We start from the raw sequence: 22,064 nt of genomic DNA, 5'->3' as shown, positions 1-22,064 counted from the left end.
AGACAGGAGAGGGTAAGGGCCTAACCGCTAAAGTTTGCTGGTGACACGGGGATAGCGCCGGAAAGGGGAGGACAGGACGGACAGGAGACGCAACAGAGTCAGTGTAAACTAACTGGCGGTGTTGAGACGGACTCCCCACGCAACAGAGACGCATCGCAGACGGACTTAAGTAAATTCGGGGTAGAGGTGCGGCTGGTCTGCTCTAAGACCCAAAAACTAGCAAAGCCCGTACGGGCGCCAGCGACCACGGAGCCACAAAGCTGGGATTTCAGTCCGGTTGGGAATAACGGACTGGCCCCGCCTGATTATCCGTGCAGTTGATCTTTGAGGAGCTCTGGAGAACAAACAGTTGTTGACTCGTCTCCATGGATCTCAGCGGGGCGGCTCAGTTTTATTATTATTTTTTTATGACAGCACGCAGTCTCGTTTTTGAGGAAGCCTATTACTGTCCTCCCACTCACACCCATCAGTAGCAGGCGCACCATGACCTCAATAACCCTCCACTCACACACAACCACAGAGCCCCAAGTCATGCGCTGGAGCGCTACTGCCATCAAGTGGCCGCTGTCTGCCACTGCAGGCACTGAAAATTTGACATTTTAAGGTTTAGAGACCAAAAAAAACCCAAAATCTTTTGTTTGGAGACTTGTATACTTAAATATTTGTTTAACGGATTTTTTTCTGAAAAAAAAAGGCAACAACAAATCCCTTTTTAGTCTTTTTCCAAAATATCCTTTAATCATCTGTGCAACAAAACAATGAACAGAGTTCATCTTAAGGCTTTCCTCCACAGAAACGCTGAATACTGGGAACCTTTTGGCATGAAGTGGAGAGGCGAGTCCGCGCGGGCGTTGGCAGTTTGAACAGTAGGGATCGGGCGGCGTTAAAGACGGATCTCCGTAGGAGTGCCGTACACAAGAAAACTTCAGATTAAGAGGCTTACAAAGACGCCTTCAAGTCCAGAATCTCACTGATCAAATGTGTGCGGAAAAATAAAGATGCTCACAAATGCTGCTGAATTCCTCTTTTTCTTTCTGTCAGCGTTTGCAAAGCAAATCCACACTGGAGTGTTTCTACAGCAGCTTTAGACATCCACGAGGCACTTTTCACTCTCAAATACTTTCGGGTCGGCCCCAGAATCAAACAAAAACGTTTGATGTCTGTTTAGCGTTTAGGTTTTTTGAAAAATAAAGTCATTTTTGAAGGAAAAAAATGCTCATTTCTGAACCGTATTTAACACGACTACCTGCTTCGTTTCCTGAAAAGTGTCCAAATACAAACTAAACGTCAAAAAAGTGAACTCTCTGGACGTTGAACTGTATTTGTCGACCGTTCCCTACAGTAAATGAAGGTTAAAGCCGAGTCAGCTTTGATGCTTTCACCATAGAGGCGCAGCGTCATGTTTCTGGATCAAAGTGCTGAGTCATTGAAGCAACACTCCGCTAGATTTGAGGGAAACCGGGTTAAATAGCTTATAAAGAGGCGTGTCTGACCTTTACGGATCAGACCAGGCAAAACGATGAAAATAAGGAGGGGGGGGGGGGGGACTTCCGCTTCGCCACCCAAACAAACCCGCAAAAATTCAAATAAATAACTTAGATCCCAATAATTTCCAGGTCTTAATTATGGGTATAAATACAGAGTTTAGATCCGTCTCCGTGACGGAGGTCAGCTCAAGTGTGGCTGAGTGTCCTCCTCCATGAAGGGGGGGGTTCCCTCTGAGGCGGGCTGGGTTTGGTCCGTCGGTTGCGAGTCGTCGTTGCTTCTTTGTAGTTCCTGTTGGCCGCCGCTCGCCGTTGGCGCCTCCTGGGTTTGAGGTGGGGCCTCATCAGTCACCTAGCAATAAAAAAAAAGTGTTTAAAAGATGAGGAAAAATTGAAACATTAAAATACGTTTTTTTGGTTTTGATATTTAAAATGTATAAATTCTATACATTTATAAGTGAAATGTACTTTAGACTGAAATGAGCCTTTTTGGAATTAGAACTAAAAGTGAAATGGGGTCCAAACGTAGCAGGAAGCGGCTTGGTCGTCCTCTGCATAACCTCCAAAGGTCCGTTGTCATTTCTTTAAGGCTTTTCAAAAATCTTCCAGACTTTTAAGGAAGGCTTTCTTTGTGCCACAAACACGTTTTGGTGCAGCTTCTAGCCCGTCCTTCAGGGGAAATCCTGCTAGCTGCCGTCTTTGATGAGTCTTTTTCAGGAAGCAGAAGGATGGAAAATGTGTTCCGGGTTTAAATCGGGATGAGGTTATAATCGGTTGAACTGACTTTCTTCCGTAAAAGGTTTCCAAGGAACCCCTTAAATTCTCCCGAAAGTTTATGAAAACTGGAATAAATCAAAAAGAAAGCTTCTTTTTATGAGGTCGTCATGGTAACTGGGCAGATTTGAAGCTGTAGAAAAGCAACTTTCTGACAAACGTGGTCACTTTGATGATCTTGAATCTTACTGCTTTGGGGAACTTCAACCCATTTGTGTCATTTATGTTGTCATGGTAACCCCCCCCCTCCCATATTTGGTTCATTGGCGTTTTTTTTCAGACTCTGAATCCTTTCCTTTCAGGTTGTTGCCCCTCATATCGCGGGTTCAGGCGAGGCCTTCAGGGCCGAATCCACCGTGGGACTCGTGGAAATGGACGTGGGCCGAGGCGGCGTGCGCTGCCTGCCATCTGAAATGTCAGCTCTTGGGTCTGTGGGTGTTTGTGGCACCAAAGACTGAATCATCACATCATTTTGACTGGAAAAATCCAAACGCACAACAGTTAACTGAGTGTGTGTTCTTTTGATTTCCAGATTTAAATATTTGATTCGTGCAAATGTTATCATGATTCTTTATTCCAGCCGGGGAAGTCCTTTTGAAAAGAACCCTCTCTTTGAAGGACCTCCCCTTTATAACCCAAGAGTTGCTCAATGGCACCGTGGTGTATAGAAGAAGGTGAACCCTGACCTTTACCGTTTAAGACGGGGTTGACTTTAAACAGATTCACGCGCCGGTTTTAAATCGATACCTTGAGGCTCCAAACGTCTTTTAAAAAAAACGTCTTTTTAAAAAACGCAACTCTTGAACCGCGATCAACACAATTCCAGCGGATCCTTAAGGGCAGAAAGACGACTTGAAAAGCGCGTTTCTCCGTGTCAGAAACAGCCGATTGGCGTTGGGCGTGTAAACAGTCGATACGTTACAGGCGGTCAAATGTGTGTTATTTAGGCATCGCCGGTCACAAAAGGTTATTAATGAAACTTTCCCACCTTTGTTGTTGTGCTGTTCCTGTGGTAAAGCATAAACTGATTCTAACGACTCGACCATACTAAAGTGTTAAAGACGGCTGTCACTACTAATTATTTCAGTGGTCGATCAGTTCACGATTTTTTTTTAGATTAGTTGATTAGTCACATAAAATGATGTGTAAATTTTCCCCCAAAAGGTGCCGGTACTCCGTGGAGACCCGCCTCATGTTTGGTACTTCTAATGCTCGGCGTTTGGTGCGTTCATGAAGATAGTATAGTTCATGAATTTCACCTTATGCAAGATAAAACGGTTAAAGTCCCACGTAATCTATATGCTAGGACAAAATTAGCCATAATTGGCTCGGAAGCTATGTCGGCACTAAATCACTGTCTAAACTTCCCATCAAAATAAAAGATTTTTATGAACATTGTGTTTTCCTGCAAGTAGTAAATATTCTGCACAAACGTTTGCAGAAGTGCCTTAGGTTGGGTTGCAGCGTCTTTAAATCCATCCTCTTCCAGCACTAAAGGTCTCTTTCCTTTAAGAAACACGTTAAGGATGCTCTGTGGAAGAGTTCTCTAGTCAACGGCGCAGACCAGAATTCCGGGCTTCCGCGTCCAGAACGGCCACGATCGCGCGTCTCTCCGCAAGTTTTTAAGTCCGATCGTGAGCTCCGCGCACAAATCAGGCGTCCGTTGATCGCACAGACAGTTCAAATGGTTGAACTTTTTCACGCTGAACCGCGGTAACGCAGCACTCTGACCAATCGGGGATTTAGTGATCTGTTGGGGGCGTCGGCATCCAAACATGGAAGCACCAGCCGCAGTAATCATGATCATGAAGGAGACGTCAATCTTTGCGGTTTGTGTTCAGTCGGGTTAATACGAGACCAAGACCAACATTTATAGGAACAGAGCTCTGAAAAACAAACATTTGTGGGATTTGCACCGCTTAGACTTTGTGCACCGAGCCTCTTCCTGTTGTAGATGGTGGACAAGCGTCAGTAAACAGCAAATACACAAAAGAAGAAGCGTCTTCTCCCGGTCGCTACCTGCGGTGACACAGCATTAATGCAATTATCGTAAAACATTTGGTTCTGACGACTTTATGACAGTATAGTGTTTATGCAACTGCTGTAAAACAATTGGTTTCTGACACCTTTGAGGAAGTAAAGCTTACAAGAAAATGACATAAATCATATGATTCTGACCACTTCAGGGTAGTAAAGTTTTGCTACCCAGAGATGCTTTTCTCCACTTCCGAGTTTATGGAATTACATTAATTGTGGTTGAAACATTAAACTGAAAAGCCGGCGGCGGCAGCTCTGGTATTAAAAGGTTTGGGACAGATGATGGGAGCTTCGAATTTGACCTTTTTTTGGAAGAAAACTGATTTTCAATTTGACAAAATGAACTTCTGAAAAGAAATAAAAAATCTGCAACACGGATTAATCAATTGTTAATCAATCGTTGTGCCATTGTGCGCGCGCACACATTGCATGTGTGTGTCTCTGATCAGAGCAGCCGGACTCGTAGCTTCGTGTTTGAATGCTTTGCTACAGGGGGCGCAACAAAAAGAAGGCTTTGGACTGCCGTCCGTTCGCTTGTTCTGTGCGAGCGAGTTGCCAGGATTCAGGATTCCAATCAACAGTGTGACGTCATCATTAGTCACAGCCTGGACACGGCGCACAGTTTATCCGATCTATTCTTTATTTTACCCACTGGCACCTGTTGGGCTCAGCAAACATTTGAACATTTTTGCCAACTCGTTTATGTGAAAACATTTAGGTCTGTTTTGTTTTTCTGAAGGTTTTGTTTTGCGTACAACAAAGTCAAATGTGGCTTTTGTTGGAAGAACGTTTGTGTCAAAACAGAGTTTTTTTTTGTGCTTTGACCTGCGATGAACAAAGACCAGCAGCTGCAGAACTGGATCACCTGCACGGACAGGTGTCCCCACCTCTGCAGCTGCTCTCCACATCTACGCTTCAGCGCAAGCACACAGACAGGCAGGAGGGGGCGGAGTCAGGACGGATGGCGGCAGGCAAGCGATGCATGCAGGCGTCGTAGGACGCCTCAGGCCGGACGACACACCCACAAACCGCGCCACTCGTCAGATCACACGACAGCGAGCACACAGCAGAGCGTGGACCCGTCACCGCAGCATCACACACACACACCGCCGTTTGGCGTTCACCGCCACACAGCCAACGCCTCACCTGTCTTCAGAGAGCAGCCAACCGATGAGAGGAGGAAGTTTCTGATTAGTGAAAGTTACAGATTTAGAAGAACAGTTTCACAGACAAAAGAGTGGAAAAACTCCACTCCAGCAGGTTAGTTTTGTTAGTTTTTAGTAATTTCTGCTTCAGCCTTTAGACTGTTTTGATGCTCATTAAAGTTTGGGTCTGGAGAAACTTTATCCTTTTACCTCCGGCGGTTGGTCGTCTGTGGCGGCTCGGCTGCTCCTCTTCAGGCTGATCATCTCTCTGATCTGGACGATGGCGAAGGAAATGGTGACCCAGGGGGCGCCAGAGAGCACCCACGCCGGCTTCATGGGGTCCTCCTGGTCCTGCTGGTGCTTCGTCTTTTTGAGGAGCAGCGCTGTGGCCGGGCGGGCCGGGACGGGGCTATCCACAGCGTTCTGGTTGTGGTTCTGAACCAGGTCGATGGTGGCGATGGGAACGGGGCTGGACGGAACCGGGATGTTCTCCGCCAAGATTTTGTCCTCTGAAGGAAAGCGTTGGAATCAGGGCTTTTTGTTTCAGAAAGATTTACTTTCAGCCGACAACGGCTCATTGGGGGCTTGTCCGGGATATTCTCAGTTTACGATAGAAAATGAACCCACAGAAAAACCTATTTTGTCTACAGGTTAGAGGAAAACAGAACTCTTCTGTAGTAACCCAGATGTTAAACACATAAAAAAAGAGATTAACTCATTTAGAATTTGAATCAGTCTGACGTTTAGTATACAAGTATAAAAAAGAACGGCTGTTTTAATCTAATGACATTAGATCCAATTATTTAAAATCTCCATCTATATTACAAACTAAAAAAAACATGAATTGCAAATAAATATGTTTTTAAAGAGTTTTTATGACTTTTCTATGAAAAAAATAAATAAATTTCAGTTTCTTTTTCAAAAGTTTCAGGATTGTTGAATGAAAGGATGCACCGACCTCATGGTACAAATACATGAATGAATGTTTAATTTGTATTTATTGAATTAACTGTGATTCAGCAAATTGGTTAATAAAATTAAAGCCACAATTAAAGCAAAAATCTATAATAATTACGTTTAAAAAAATCATAAGAAATAGTCAAAATATTACACCAGAATATTACAAATATTAGGAAAAACAGTCAACATGTTACAAGAGTAATTACGGTTCAAAATCCATCAGAATCCAGAGCATAAAAAGCATAAATTTACAATTCTTTTCTCATATTGTAGAACTTTATTTTTGTGTAATTTTCCTTTTTTTTTGCATAATTGCAAATCTTTGTTCAATTTTTTTCCATTACATTTTCACCATTTTCTCATAATTTTACAACTTTATTCTTACAAATTTATTCTAGAAATTTGATGCCTTTTACTTTGAAATGCATTTATTAAAAATAGCACTTAAACCGTGGAGTGCATACTATTTCAAAAATCTGGTCTCTTTTTCACTTTAAATATCAGAAATAAAAATTTTCGACTTTATTCTTGTAAAATCTGGATTTTTTTTCTGATACTGTACAACTGTCACAATTTGGACTTTTTTCCCCTAATAATCGTCTTGTAAAATTCTGACTTTTTTGTCATAACTGTACGACTTTATCCTGGTAAAACCTGGCCGTTATTCTCATTCTCATGAAATATTGATTTTTTTATCCATTATTGTACAAAAATTCTAAAAAAAATTCCTGATGACTATTTTCGTAATTTTTTAACTTTTGATCTCATAATTGTACAACTTTATTCTCAAAAATTGTACACAAACGATCAGAACAAAGTGGATAATGAGCACTATCCACCTTCTCTAAAAGGCTTTTATTCTGGAAATGTCTCTTTTCCTGTACTTGAGTTTATTTGGTAAATGAAGACTCAGGATTGTGCGTCTGTGAAGAGCAAAGGCTGATGGGAGTTTTCCCGCTCACCTTTCTCTCTGCCGTCTTCACTCAGACACTGGATGAGGGAGAAGATGAGGAGGATGACGAGGGAGGCCATGCCGATTCCTCGGAACGTCTCGGCGGCGCCTGAATCAAAAGCGGTTCATTAAAAAGGGCACAGACTCAGAACATCTAGAGGAGGGGGGGAGGGGGGGTTCGTACCAAAATAATTGACAAAGACTCCTCCCACCATGGCACCGCAGCCACGGCCCAGCCCCAGGTGCAGCCCCTGCAGGATCCCCTGAGCCGACGTCCTCAGAGCCGGGGGGACGGCGGCGCTCAGGAAGGAGATGCACGCCGCCCACACCGAGGCGTGGGTCACCCCTGCAGGACGCACAGGTGAGCTCTTCCAAACACAGACCACACATGACAGGGCGCATTCTTTGCTTTTGCAGAGCAGAAAGAGGAAAAGTTTTAGACGAGAACTGAAGCGAGCGAACAGACAATTATCCGGTCTTTTCAAAGGCATTCTGGGAGTTTTTTCCCTCCAGAATCACACCTTTTTCTTCTCTTAGGCGCCTCGATTGCGTCACGCAGAAACAAAAACAGATCAAACACGTTTTCAATTCATTCAACAGAGCTGCTGTGGACTTCTCTCTCCTCTTCACAAAACCTTTATCAAAATAAAAGAACAGACTTCCTGTCTGTCCTGTTGAAGCTGCTTTCAGGAAATGTGTTCCTCTGGGTGACTCGACTTCCTGTCATGTGACCACACGCCCGTTTTGGCCTCATTTAAAGCCTTAATCCCTGAGGAGTCGGAGCTTTAAGCCCCGATTTGTTCGTTGACTCGGCGTGTTTTCTCTGGGTGGACGTCTCAAACCGTTTATGGTTTTTTCCACTGGAATATTGAAATGAAATAAAACCAGTTAAATAAATAAAATACTGAACTAAATATAAATCAGTTATTTTAATTTTTGTAATTTTTTAGGTTTAAATTGTTTTTCACAAAAAAAAGGACTTATTGACCTGCGATGCTATGTGTTGCCATGGTAACCCCTACAGAGCCCGCGCCAATCTCGCTCTGCAGCCACCTCCCCCGCGGGGGAGGGGGTTGGAGCTAAGCGGGGTGCAGGTTCTGCAGCCGTTACCATGACAACGCCTCGCAACGCATTCTAAATAGTTTGCTTCTTGTGGAAAAACAATTTTGACATTAAAAATTAGATTCCAGTACTAATGATTGATTTAAACTTTCCTCCCCATCGTCTCTGTTCTTAAACGTAAAGCTGTTCTTCGTTTATCGCAGGAGCTGCGTTTCCCGAAATAGACTAAATTAACGATGTAGCCTTTTCTTTTTTTTTTTTTGCAATGGTTATAAATATTTTGGAAACAAAGATCTGCTGGCGGTCGAATCGTTTTGTAGATTTGGCGAGCTGAACGCATTCTGTACAGCAAACGCCGCACGGAGGAGATTGATTGACAACAATCTACAGCCAATCAGGATGCAGAACACAATGCACCGGAAAAAAAAAGAAAAAAAAGTAAACAAGCGAAATTGGGCTGAAAAGGGAACTCTGTGTTATTTTGCTTTATGTTTATTTTACATTATATTCTGTCTTTTAATCAGGTCTTTTCCCTTTTTTGTGTTGTTTTGTTTGTGTAGAAAAACACGTATTTGAAACTTCAGCTTTTATTTTGATTTTTTGTTTTTTTTGTTTTTAAGCAAATCCAGAAGATCAACCAAAAGCTTCATGAAGTCCACAAACAACAAGCTCCTGGTTTGGGGGACGGATCTCTCCTGCCGGTTGAGCCTCTTGGACAAACAGTCGTCGGTTCCTGTAAGCCCCGCCCCCCACCGGATCAAACGGCTGGTTACCTTGAAGGACCTCCATGGGCAGAACGATCCAGGCGTTCTCCAGGTAGGAGATGTAGAGATACCGGGCGGTGTTGCAGGCCAGGCCGATGTACAGCACTCTGGACGGGGAGGTGAGAAGAAACGAGGCTTTACATTCTGAAAAGTGAAGGTCCAAAACCCGTCCTGGACACTTCCTGTCTACACATCCTGTTAAAGACCATCTCAGAGAACGTCCTGCATCAGAGGACTGTGGGTAAACCTCGCCCTCCTCGTGTTTGTTCAGGCAAAACAAACAGGTTTTAGACAGGAGGGGCCGTCCCGGATCACCTCTGATGTGTAACCACAGCGCCTCTGACCAACCAGCATCCACGCCTTTTCAGAACAGCCTTTACAGCGGAGGAACGTCCGAATCCACAACAGGAGACAAACGGAGTTTAAAGCTCCAACTACTCAATTTGACGTTTTTAAAACAAAGAGCCTGAAGGAAGGCCGTAAAAAAACAAAAAGAAAAAAAAAACAATTTAAAATCGCAACTTTGGCCTTTGATCCTCTCAAATTTACATTTTGGTAAATTGTTCTTCCTGGTTTGGTTTTCTAGTTTCTTAAATTTAGGATTCAAAACGTTCAACTAAACAAATTTAAAATCGCAACTTTGGCCTTTGACCTTCCCAACTTTACAAAAAAAAAAAAAAAAAAAAAAAAAAAAGTACAGATTCTTTGAAGTCTTAATTTGGTAATTCAAACTTCCTGTTGTTTTTGTTTAGTATTTTTTTTGATTCAGGATTTAAAATATTTATGTACACAAATTAACAAATTGAATTTTCGCCTTTGATCCTTGCAAAGTTACAGCAAGAATTTGAAAGATTTTTAGAAATCTAAAGCTTTTATTTTGGTAAGTCAAACTTCCTGCTGTTTTTGTTTTCTATTTTCTTAGTTTTAGGATTCAGAACATGAACAAGAACTATGATTATAGGGATAAAACTGCTGTCAAAAATACTGAATACACTTTTATTTTGCAAACTTCTTTTCACTAAAAACTATTTTGTTTATTAAAAAAAAAGTTTTCTGTTGAACTTTTGACTTGAACAGATCAAAAGTGGAATTTTCCATCAATAAAACTGTAATTTCTTCATTTAAAGCTCACTGACAGCAGTTGTTTTGAGTTATTTAATAACATTTTTGTTGCTACCGTTTCAAATTCAGCTCCAATAATCAGCAGAGGTTACCAAACACTCATATTGTTTCCGTTTATGCTAACAGGAAGTCAAAGGTAAGATCACGGGAACGGCGGCACTCTTTCAGGAAGTTCAGCTCAGAGTCACGCACAGCCAGACTTCCTCCATCGCCACAGAGGAACCTGTCGAGTGGCGGCCCCGTGGCTCCTGCACAAACAAACGCCCCGATCTAGCAACAGTCAGTCTCACGGATGGCGTTTCCTCCACAGGAAGTGGCAAAACCTAAACCAAAAAGACTAAACGGGGTTTGTGTTTCAACATCTTGTGGAAATTTTTCCATTGACAATCCGGAACAGAGCCAGAAGGTGGTAGTGCGGTACCGGTCCGGTCGTCCGTCAGCTGATTGTTTTCAGCTAAAAAGAGCCAAAAACATCCGCCTTTCATTTAAAACCACTGAAAATAAACAGAATTACTTTGATTTAATTAGGATTTTTGTTTCGTTTTTAACATTTAAATGGGTAAATGGTTTAAACTTCTGATCACAAAACATCTTTGACCCGTTTTTATCCATTTAATGGGTCCTAGCAAACAACACTTGACACTAATGAAGCGAACTTTTAACGAGGCCGCAGGTTTTCATGGGATTCAGTCTAGTTCACAGCTGCTTGGGTTTCTGTGTCATTTATGTTGACGGTCTAGTTGTTGGTGCAGAAACTGCATTCCTTCCTCCAAAACCACTTTAGCCACAGACAAAAGGCTGTCTTTTTTTATTCCTATGCAGGAATGCAAACGCGGGCGTTTCAGCGCCTTCCGATGCTAAATTCACGTAGATAACGTCGTCTTCAGAGCGGCATCGTGTTGGTTCAGGATCCAGTTGGACCCGTGGAGCGGCGTTTACAGTTCTGGCTTTGTGGGGGGTTTGGCTTCTTTCAGTGTCCTCTTAGAAGTGACTTATTTTCCCCTTTGATGTTTTCCCTTTTTGCCTTTGATCTTTTCCTCTTGTTCCTTTGATCTTTTAACAGAAACTATCTGACAAACAAAGGATCGTCAGTGACAGCTGACGGACGACCGGACCGGTACCACAGCATCACCTTCTGGCGCTGTTCCGGATTGTCAATGGAAAAATTTCCCCCTTACGTGTGCAGACATCACCAACGGAGACGAAACATCGTTACTTGCGTTTTGTTTGACCAAACATGCTGCTAAAAGCCTCATTTTAACATGAATGTCAAAAGCAGAGTTTGAGTGTACGACTGAAAGCAACTCTGGATTTATTCATGTGGAACGTTTGGAACGCCAGAGAACCATCGAGATGTTCCGGAAGTTGAAACGGGTTCCTGCAGGTTCCTACTGTCAGATTTAAGTCGTATCAAGACCTTTGTAAGGCTTCTTAGCACAGAAGTTGGAGGAAAAAATGTGTACTTTAGATGAATAGCTGTTGGGGAGAAAGAGTTCTCTATTGGAGGTTCTTTCTCCTTTTTTTCCCTTAAATTTGTCCAACAAAACTTGCAAACAGACAAAAATGTACACTAATATTCAAGAAACCGTACTGCCCTCATCAATCCTTTTTTCGTCTTTAAAAAAAAATCTAATTTCATATCATAAAGGTTTTATATTGTTTATAAATTCAACCCTAAACGTAGGTGTTTTAAACTTTCAAAATCAAAAGAATTCTATACATTTATATTTATTAAACAACAGAATTGTGGGTGTTCGGCTCAAATTACCAAAAGAATTGACCAAACTGCATTACAATGTTTTTAAAGGCGGCATTAAACCCCCCCACCCCACCCCCTCTGGACGCAAAAAACTATTGAAGTAGACTTTTACATTTAAATTATACTCATGTACGAGTACTAGCTAAACACTTCTCCAACACAAAATGTGAATTCAAAGCAGATCAAATGAAGGTCTAGAGGGAACTGAATTAAAGACCTTTTGTAAAGTGTCATTTGTAGGTTTTTAAAATAGATTTCTCTAAAAAGAGAAGGTTCTCGCCCCTAAAAAATATTGACACGCGGAAGCAGTGGATGCAGTTTATTTTCCAATGAATAGCTTGAGCAATAAAAATGTTTGAATCAAAGAAACCCAGCTGTGGAGGTTTTGTTTTGTTTGTGCTACGTTCTTCAAGGACATCTGGACTGGAGCAAAAACGGCTTCTGGAGCCGGTTAAGTGTAGCAAACAATGTTAGCATAGCTAGCTTGGCAATAAAAGTTGATGGGGGTAAAGTGTAACGTGTCTTAGGCTGCTCTAAATTGACTTTAGATCAAAGATAAACACCCGTATAATTACGTTTGACAAGAGCAGCTGTTACTCTACATTAAACTAAATTTCCTATGTGTTGCACTCAAGGGAACTTTTATTTTTAAATCTTTATTATTAACAGATATAAAGATTTTTTGTTTGTTTTTTAAGGGCGATGCTTTTATTTTGAAGGGGTGTGACTCATTTCCATATGCTTGCAGGGTTCACAAAGAGGGAATAGTTTCAGCTGAAGCTGAGGAATTCACTGCTCAAGTCTTCTGGGCGTTTACAGATCGGGAGCTACAGGAAAACAGCCGACAAAAACGGTTTCCAAAATATTTCTTGGATGTGAATTTTTTTTTTTTTTTGTTAACAAGAGGATAAACTCTGTTAATCTGGTTACTTTCCACATTATTTTCTATAGAAATTTAAGCAGGTGAGCTTTAGTCCATTCATTATTTAGTAACATTACCTATATTTCCGCACCTTTAATAAATAGTCTATTTCCGAATTTATGTCATTTCTAAGGCCTAACGAACTCTAAGGCGCATAATTACCGACTTTGTTAGTAACACTATTCTTAATCCCAACTATGTTAGAATTATGTAAAAATGAACAAAAGAAATGGTCGCTTCATGTTAGCCATGCTAGCTTATAACACCCAACCAAACATTTTGACAGAGTGCAATATATATATATAAAAAAAATAAGGCGGACTATTGCTTTTTGAAAAACAATGTACAAAAACTTTCAAGTGCTCCTTAAAAAGCAGATTTTTTTTTTAATTGTTGAAAATGTTCTAACTAATGTGTCTTTAAAGCTTTAAAGTCCTAATTTGTCAAAGAAGAGCGGCTCTTCATAGGAGCCTCAACAGGTTTTGGTTACTGATTCATTGAGGGCTGTTCTTCGTCACCCAGCAGCCTTTGCTCCAGCGTCACTCAGCCGTTTCTGGCCGCGCCGGCAGATTGATGCGTTTGGATTTGCAGCCTGAAATCTAACACCGCGCCTCGAGTGTCCGCTCAGCCCCGGACGGAGTCAGGGACACGGAAACCCCGAGCATCAATGACGGCTTTGTGTCAGAGCGCTCGCCACTGCTGCCTCCCAGAAAAACAACAACACGCTCTCAAACCCGACCCGTGCCAAAGGCCTCAAACACGACAAACATGTGACATTAAGAACTCAAATAAAACATGCTTAGAGCCGTCTTAGTGTTCTACGATCTCCTTACCGGACGTGGCCCACCAGCTCGATGAACTTGTGGCTGGTGAAGTAGGCGCCAAGTTCTGAGATGTGGCTGAGGACGGAGCAGACCCCGAACAGCGTGGTGGTCCCCTTCAGGTCCTCCAGGTGCCAGTACAGGAAGCTGAAGACGAATCCGTAACCGAAGCCCATGAACCAGGCCACGAAGAGCACGGAGCTGTAGCGCACTGTGCACAGCAGCCTCAGCAGGTCGCTGTAGTTGAACTCCTGGGGCGCCTCCGAGCCGTTGGGGGTCTGGTTGGAGGAGCTGGAGTCCGTTGGGGTTTGGGAGTTCGGGGACTCCTCCACCACGTCCGGGACCTCCGGCGTATAGTCCGCACCGGGCTCAAAATAAAACTGCGTGGCCACCACAAAGGCCACGCCCATCAGGACGCCAAAGACTATGAATGCGATACGGTAGTTGTGCAGGCGATAATCCGGCGGGACGCAGCCCTCGATGTGGGTCTGAATGACCACGTGGGTGTTGTCGATCCAGATCCCCACCAGGAGCATGGCCAGACCCCAACCCAGGGAGCCCCACATCCTCTGCAGGCCGTAGCGGTCTCGGGCCTTGCCCAGGTACTGCAGGGTGACCGTGTCCACGATGGTGACGGCGGGCGCACTGAAGAACTCCCCTACGATGATGACGAGCAGAATGATGAGGAAGATGGCCTCCACCTGGTCCTGGTTGAAGACGATCTGGTACTCCTTCATTGGGGTTGTAGGAGGCTGGGTGCTGGTTGTGGTGGAGGGTGCGGTGGAGTTCTCAGTGGAGTTGGTGGGGCTGTAGGGGGCCGAGGTGGCATTGAGCTCAACGCTACGTTCGTGTCTGAGGAGCACGCCGACGGTCCAGTCCAGCACACTCCTGCGGTTCCTGGTGGGGTTGGTGGAGTTGCTAGGTTGCGTGACGTTGGAAACGGTCGGCACCGCCGTGGTGGTCGAGGACCCACTCACCTCCACGCACTGCATGTCTGCTGGGTTCACGAACCCAATCCCGCAGTTGAAGACCAGCCAACACAAGACGGAAAACAGCAGCACCGCCTTGCCCTTCTTGAACCGGTCGGCCACTATGCCCCAGAAGGGGGCGCTGCAGAACTCGATGAAGTATCGTATGCCAACGAGCAGTCCGCTGCGGCTCGCCGACATGCCCAGCTGCTTGTAGTACACCGCCAGCAGGGGGTGCAGAGAGCCGTAGGCGGCGTAGAAGAAGAAGTAGAAGACTTTGGAGATGAGCAGGTGGCTGTTGACGCGCAGGCACAGCCTCTCACAACAGTCCATGGGGGCAGGTTGCAGGTCCTGGACCGGCTCCGGCTGGGGGTCCGGTTCAGGGGCGCCCTGCTCCCCCTGCTGCTCCATAGACAAGTACTTGAAGGGCTCGGACAGCACGTACTTCTTCTTCTTCTTTGCATCCTCCTCGTCGTCCGGGAGGATGGCCAGCTTGTCGTCAGCCGCCATATCTCGGGGATAAGCAAATGGGCGTCCTGGATTCAACCAAACGGTGCGGTGCGGTGCAGCGGCGTCCGCTCAGCTGCCAAACATCTTGTCCGGCTTTTTCTGATGGAGGGGAAAAAAACTCCCAGAAGTCTTTTCAGCACTGCGACAGAAACACACAAAGTGAGTAAAAATAGATACTAAAAACGATCTGAAAGTATCTACAAAAAAAAGGGGGGGGGGGGGGGGTCCTAAGACATGATTGACGGGTCTCTTCCGGGTTCTACCTGTACCTGGACTTTCAAAATAATAAAGTTTTCCCTTCTAAATTTCGTTTTTACATGATTCCGGTTCGGGACTATTTTTTTCTAATGTTTATTTTTCTAAAGGCGGAACCAGACGTTACTTTTTAACTTCGTCTGATGTTCTCCGGCTGTCAACCGAACATCTCACGCGGAAGTGTTTCATATTTCTGCGGCGCGAGTTTTTTTTTAACGCACCAAAAACACTAAAAAAAATAGGAACAAAAGGCGACATTTATTATTTAAGCACACGATAACCTGACTTTTCAGTTCCTTACTCCGTATTGACCTCTTTGTCTTTTTTTAGACCACTAAAAACGTTTAAACTAAGTGGACTAAAAAACGAACTACTTTACAGAAAACAAACATTAAAATAAAAACGTACCTGTTTAACTTTAACTTCCCGCTCCTATGAAACGATGACTGCGCAGTTTCTGTTGAAATTTTCTCCGCCGATGGACATTTTCACAACACAAAAAATTCAAATATGACTTTTAAAGGAGTTCCGCCATCTTTACATTTGATGTGTTTCCGACAAAAACTACAGATTTGTTCTTTGTTTTTTTTCCCCTCTCGTCTCGTTTCCGAGCCGGGCTCCCTTTGTATTGAGAACAACAGCGGCTCGTCAGACCGGAGCGGAGCTCCCACCTGTCCTCGCGACGCGACTCTCATCAAATTCAACTCATTTGCCAAACAGCTTCCGCTTCAAACCTTCAAAATAAAACAATTTCCGCTTCCCACTATCTTCCTGTTAAAACGATTTGAACTACTTATAAACATTTTAGGTGCACTAAACGTTAGTTTTTGTTAATAGTTGTTAAATATATATATATATATATATATATATATATATATATATATATATATATATATATATATATATATATATATATATATATATATATATATATATATATATATATATATATATATATATTTAAATTAAGTGGTTGTAAATTGATTAATAAGACATAAACAGGATTAAAGATCGAATTTCAGATCAATTAACAACTTGTCCTTCTAACACTTAGACGTTAAAATGACTAATTAAATTACTAAAACGTTTTGCCGACAAGAAATTACGACATTTTTCCTCAAAGACATATAAAAGCACCGTCAACTTTTACCGTGCTTTTATTTTGCCGACTTCCGGTTTATGTCACAAGGAATGAAAGCCTGAACGTCTCCTCCGCCTTAATTAAATGAAAGCTTTCATTAATCACCATGTAAATATTGACACTACTACATTCAGAGACATGCCACACATCCTACATAGACAGGGCTGACTTTTTAAAGGAGGAATTCATGTTTATAATTAATAATATCACAATACTCACCACAACGGAAAGAGAAAAGAGTCGGAAATTAGGTAAACATCTCTGTTAAAATTCTGAGGTCAAAATTTTTACTTTGAAAATTATTGAAAAGGGCACAAAGTTACACAAATTAAATATTTGTATTTCAAAAATCAAAACTCTAATGAATTATGGCAAGCGTGGATATTTCAAATCTTCTTGGGCTATAAAAGTTTTAATTCCACATAAAAAAAAAACATTTGTCTGAACAGTTTTCGCAATTTAACTTCAGGTGGGGCCTCAGAGGATCGCATTCCGCCTTAACAAAAGAGCCACATGAAGGGCTCACTTTCGCAGACGTGACGGAGCAGGAAGCGGCTGCAGACCGCACCCTGCATGACGTCATGCGGACGGATGCAGTACCACCTCACAGCCTGCAGAGGGAGTCCTTGACCTCCTGACAGACGCTCAACGAGCCGGGAGCTCTTCATGTCAAAACAAAACTGTGAACACAAAAACTAGCTTAACACATTCAAAGAAAACTTTATTGGTTGTGAAAAGCTTACAGTTTGTGGGTAAAAAAAAATCCCTGAAGTTTGAATGTGGAAGGAAAGATCCACCAAAAACAAAGAGCGCAGGATTTGGAATCTCTTACCAGGCATTCTGGGACCTGAGAGAGTTTCCTCAAAGTCAGAAAACGTTCAGAAGTCTGACTCGTCAGAGAAGTCCGCCTGCTGCGTCCAGTGCAAACGCTTCGACCTCTTCTTCCTCTTCCTCTCGCCCATCAGCATGGCGGCCAGCACCGTTATCACCACGGTGACGGTGATGATGAGCACGGTGACCGTCTCGGCGATGCACAGCTCGCTGTCCACGTCCATCAGCAGGTAGCCCTGCAGGACGGCCGGCTCCCTGCAGGTCAGGTTGTAGTAGTCGTCCAGGAAGAGCCTCTGGATGCTGCGCAGCTTCCGGAAGACCCTCTGCAGCTCGCACTCGCAGTTCCACGGGTTCCCCTGCAGGAGGATGTGGGTGCTGTAGGAGTGAATGCTCAGGAAGGTCTTGAAGCCGACGCTGGACAGCTGGTTGTCAGCCAGGTTGAGGAGCGTCAAGCTAGTGAGCGGGTTGAAGACGCCCGTGTCCATGGTGCCGATCCTGTTCCCGGCAAGGTTGAGGATCTCGAGGGAGCGCAGCATGGAGAAGGCGCCGCTCGTCAGGGATGTGAGCCTGTTGTCCTCCAGGTGGAGTTGGCGCAGGCTGCTCATGGAGGTGAAGGACCGGCTGTGGATGGCTTGGATGCGGTTGCTGGTCAGGTTTAGCCTCTGCAGGCTGTCCAGGTGCAGGAAGCTCCGAGTGTCCAGGCTGGTCAAGTGGTTGTGGGCCAGTTGCAGCTCCCGCAGGAAGGTCAACCCCACCGAGAACCCCGCCGTCAGGGTGCAGATGCGGTTCCAGCTCAGGTCCAGCTTCTGCAGGAACTCCAGCTGGGAGAAGCTGCCGTCCTCCACAACACTGATGTTGTTGTTCTGCACCAGCAGCACCCTCAGCTTGCGGTTCTTGTCGAAGGTGTGCTTGGGGATGACGGAGATCAGGTTGTCGGAGAGGTCCAGAAGCTCGGTGGAGTCGGGAATGATGCCGGGCGGCTGGGTGAAGAAGGCCCTGGAGCAGATGGTGAAGCGGAGGTCTTCTCGGCAGTCGCAGCCAGGATCGCACCTCGTCACGTTGGACCTGGAGGACACCTGGGCCACCAACCAGAGAAGTAACATCACCTGGCCCAGAAAGCCCAACATCTTCCTGAAACAGACAGAAACTGCAAACATGTACACATTTTTGGATTCCAGAACATTTCAATTTGTGGAAAAGCATCTTGAAAACCTCATTGTCACCAAAGTCTTCATCAGTCCTTGATCAACTTAACCCTTTGAAGCAATAACACGTATTCAAGCGGCTACATCCCGTAAAATATCAATGTCAGCACGGTCCAAAACTGCTGCGAAGCTACGCAATACTATCAGGCTCTATGGACAAACCGTGCGGCTATTGATCGCGCGTTGAAAGGTCCAACGTTGACCAATCGGGGGACTCCGATTTGGTAGTGACATACGAAGGAAGCGGAGAAACTAATCAAATTTGTCTGGTGAACCCAGAGACATCGACGAGTCTGACGATGTCTGTTGTTTAAAAATAAGACAAACCAAGGCCACTCCCTTAACACGACAGTAATCCGTATCCACTATTGCAAGAGCGATAGCAATGAACCGGTTCCGTTTGGGGTCCAAATGTCGTGATTTGTACCACTTTGAAATTTCGCATCAAGCCTCTTCCAACTGTGGGTGGCAGACATGCACTATTAAACAGTAGAAGAAGAAAAAGAAGAAACCCCTCCCTGCTTGTCCAGTGTGAACACCATAGGCTAAATGCCCATTCAAGAACTCGCAGCTCAACTGATCGCATAAATGGTTGAAGAGTTATGGAATGTCAAAGAAACTGTGTTGTTTAAGTGTCACCGTCGACATCTCCAGTGTTAAAGGGGTTAAATAAGTAAATTGGTGTTATACCTTGGTCTGGGTGAAAACTCGATTCTGATTAGCTGCTGGGTGTGCATTAAAACCTGATAACCGCACAGTGAAAAAAGTTCCGGTCAGCTTTCTTAAATGTTTGGATTACTGCACCGGCTTCTTTAAAACAACCGTTAGCTACATCATTTGGACAAAAACAAGGGCTAAGAGGTGAACTTTCTCTCTGAACAGTTGCTTTATTCAACTCATTGGAAAGATCAGCACATATATATCGCCGAATCTTTACTGCAGCGGTGGAGCGGCGCGACGTGGACTATTTGTGAGAAAAGCGATCCAAATCGGAAAAAAACAGGAATTAAGGACTAAAAACTGGTAAATATTTATTGCTTTTGTAAGTGACCATGGTATAAGCGGGTTACTGGCCTTCAAAGTGTGCATTATTACTTTTTAACGCACACTTTGAAGGTGGAAGCCTTTCGCGGAGGACGGTTCAGGCTTCCACGGCGTGCGTTAAAAAGTAATAACGCACACTTCGTCGGCCATTAACCCTTACTTAATCTGAATTTAAACCAGTTATTTTACTGAAACCATTCGACTAAAGCAACTTCACGAAGAGAACTTCCTTTTGCTAACAGGTTACAAAAATGGAGTGAAACGCACAGACATGGAAGTCAAGGCAGACAAAGGCAGTTCCTGATTGAAAACATCGCATTTGACCTTTTACATGGGAATCACGTTAGTCAATTGGTTGTGGCAAGTGAAAAGAGTGGTTGCTTAGCAATTCTGGAAAATTTACTTTGGAGTAAAGTTACAAAAATTGGTAGACGTGTTGTTCGGACTGCGACATGAAAAACAGTCAAAGGTTGCTATGGATTTATTGCTTTCAGAGAGGATACAACTTTGTGTACAATTTCAAGTCATTGATTTGCACAGATTCTGTGAGTTGTGGTTTGAATCAAACAGTCAGTGTGGTGTACGTCGTTCATTTCACTTTTTGTTTACCTTATTTGGTGCTTTCGCTCTGCTACAATCACATCTGTAGCCACAGATTTCCTCTTTTGTTCCCGGCTGCAGATCAGCTTTTAATCCTGAAATAATTCAGCCACAGCTGCATCGTGTGATTAAACTGGACGACGGGGACAAGAAGTCATAGAGACGAACGATTTTAGTTGCATCAAATGAAACATTGAAGGCTTAAGTTTTCAGGAGCTTCTCCTTTCACAAATACGATGCTTTTGAGGAAACGTTGAAACAAAAGATGAAACAAAAAAGAGATTTCTGCCTGACAAAAAAAATCCCCACTTTAGAGTCAAAGTTTGGCCATTTTAACGTAAAACAAGACTTTCTTTAAAATCTTTGTATAACCTCCAATCTGCATAAAAGACGCTCCTTTTCATAAAAAAACACATCTGAGAAAAAAATGTTTGAAACTTGATCTCCGGCTACAAACGGAAAAATGACAACAATGCGGTTTTACCTGCAGCAGCTGCTCCGGATGATCCGATCCCAGCGTTTATGTGCCGACAGCCGTCAGCATCCAGTCAGCATCAGGTGGAAACCGGAGGCGGGGGGAGGGGAGGGGGGGGCAGGTGGTCACGGCCCGCCGAGTGACACGACAAAGACGGAGAGATGGAAAGAGACACAGAGAGGAGGGGGGAGGAGGGAGGGCTCGTCAATTATTCACTCGGCTGCTGCTGCTGCTGCTGATGATGATGATGATGAAGGAGGGAGTTTGTGTTGGAAAGGAGGCCGGTCCAGACGGATCTGATGAACCAGAGGCTTATTCTTCATCTGAACACGCTTTACATGGAAAAAGCACAGCAGTAAACACGTTATTTTCTGAATAATATGTCTTAAGTGTGACATTTTTCCAGCTTTTTCTCTTGTCGTTTGGAGAAATTTAGCAGTTTCTGCTTTTTTTTTTTTAACCTTCATCTGTGTTTCCTCACAGATGTTCCAAAAGTTCCGCCTTGTTTGCTTAAATGATAGAAGATGGAAGAATGGAATCCATCAGTTCACTGTCTTAAAGTTTAGAAATTGACGTTTTTTTAATGTAAAAAATGACGATTTACGTGTCATTTTACATTAGGGATTTGTTAAAATCCACAAACAATTTAGGTTCTTTTGGGGTTTTCATGTCTGCAAAGCTTGTAAGTACGACGGAGTATTAGGGTCACCCAAAAAAAAAACCAAAAAAAAACTAAGATTACGAGATTTTATCTCATAAATTTACGAGAAAAAAGTCGTACATTAACAAGGAGAAAACACCAAAGTTGTCTGTTTATCGGAGCCTAGCTTGAAGATGAAATATGTGGAGCCTCTTGTGAAGCTTTATTTCTGGATTATAGGTTTAAAACAAAGAGATTCTGAACCTTTTGGCGACTCAAAATCACATTATTATCCGTGTAGCCATCTTTCCGGGGTTCTGTGTCGGTAAAGCGGAGTTTCATATGTAAAATAAGGAGCTCAGAGACACGTTTGGGTGCAGAGAACCGCTGCAGCCTTTATTCTCCTTTTCATTCACGTAACCTGAAGTTCATTTGTCACATTACGTCATGAACCTGTCATACAAACACCAATGCGGACGTAAACAGTGTAACATACACCCCCTCTTGCAGATGAAACGTCCCGTTTCAACATAAAACAATAAAGATGAAGGAAAATAGTCCGTTATATTAGCATTGGATTGTTGAAAATGCCA

At 43.6% G+C, this 22,064-nt stretch overlaps 1 protein-coding gene and 1 pseudogene across 4 annotated transcripts; both read right to left on the bottom strand.

The window, feature by feature from the left end:
- Positions 1–709: 709 nt before the first annotated feature.
- mfsd6 (major facilitator superfamily domain containing 6) lies at positions 710–17,297 on the bottom strand. Of its 4 annotated transcripts, none has more exons than XM_011481478.3 (8): positions 15,944–16,268; positions 13,815–15,419; positions 9,188–9,285; positions 7,537–7,698; positions 7,363–7,461; positions 5,651–5,949; positions 5,442–5,445; positions 1,727–1,836 (listed from the first exon to the last, which is right to left on the bottom strand). In XM_011481478.3, the coding sequence occupies exons 2-8, from the start codon at positions 15,278–15,280 to the stop codon at positions 1,829–1,831; spliced, it is 2,136 nt and encodes a 711-aa protein (XP_011479780.1). In that variant the 5' UTR covers positions 15,281–15,419; positions 15,944–16,268; the 3' UTR covers positions 1,727–1,828. The 4 variants fall into 4 exon arrangements, with proteins under 4 accessions (XP_011479756.1, XP_004066420.1, XP_011479780.1 ...); XM_011481466.3 differs by having other exon boundaries at positions 1,782–1,836; positions 5,442–5,482; positions 15,944–16,269; XM_011481454.3 differs by lacking the exons at positions 5,442–5,445; positions 15,944–16,268 and adding an exon at positions 16,896–17,297 and having other exon boundaries at positions 710–1,836.
- A 79-nt stretch (positions 17,298–17,376) lies between these two features.
- LOC101174981 lies at positions 17,377–21,545 on the bottom strand (annotated as a pseudogene).
- Positions 21,546–22,064: the final 519 nt, after the last annotated feature.

Source organism: Oryzias latipes, chromosome 2 (genome assembly GCF_002234675.1).
Source record: "Oryzias latipes chromosome 2, ASM223467v1".
Classification (NCBI taxonomy): Eukaryota; Metazoa; Chordata; class Actinopteri; order Beloniformes; family Adrianichthyidae; genus Oryzias; species Oryzias latipes.
The sequence above is the reverse complement of the archived record's forward strand: the minus strand, read 5'-3'. Positions and strand labels throughout refer to the sequence as shown.

Coding starts and splice junctions, on each gene's coding strand:
- mfsd6 (XM_011481454.3), bottom strand. CDS start 15,280: ATGGCGGCTGACGACAAGCTGGCCATCCTCCCGGACGACGAGGAGGAT. Junction 5,950..7,362: donor TGAAGACGGCAGAGAGAAAG/GTGAGCGGGAAA, acceptor GCTTTCCTTCAG/AGGACAAAATCTTGGCGGAG. Junction 1,837..5,650: donor CAGACGACCAACCGCCGGAG/GTAAAAGGATAA, acceptor TTTTATTGCTAG/GTGACTGATGAGGCCCCACC.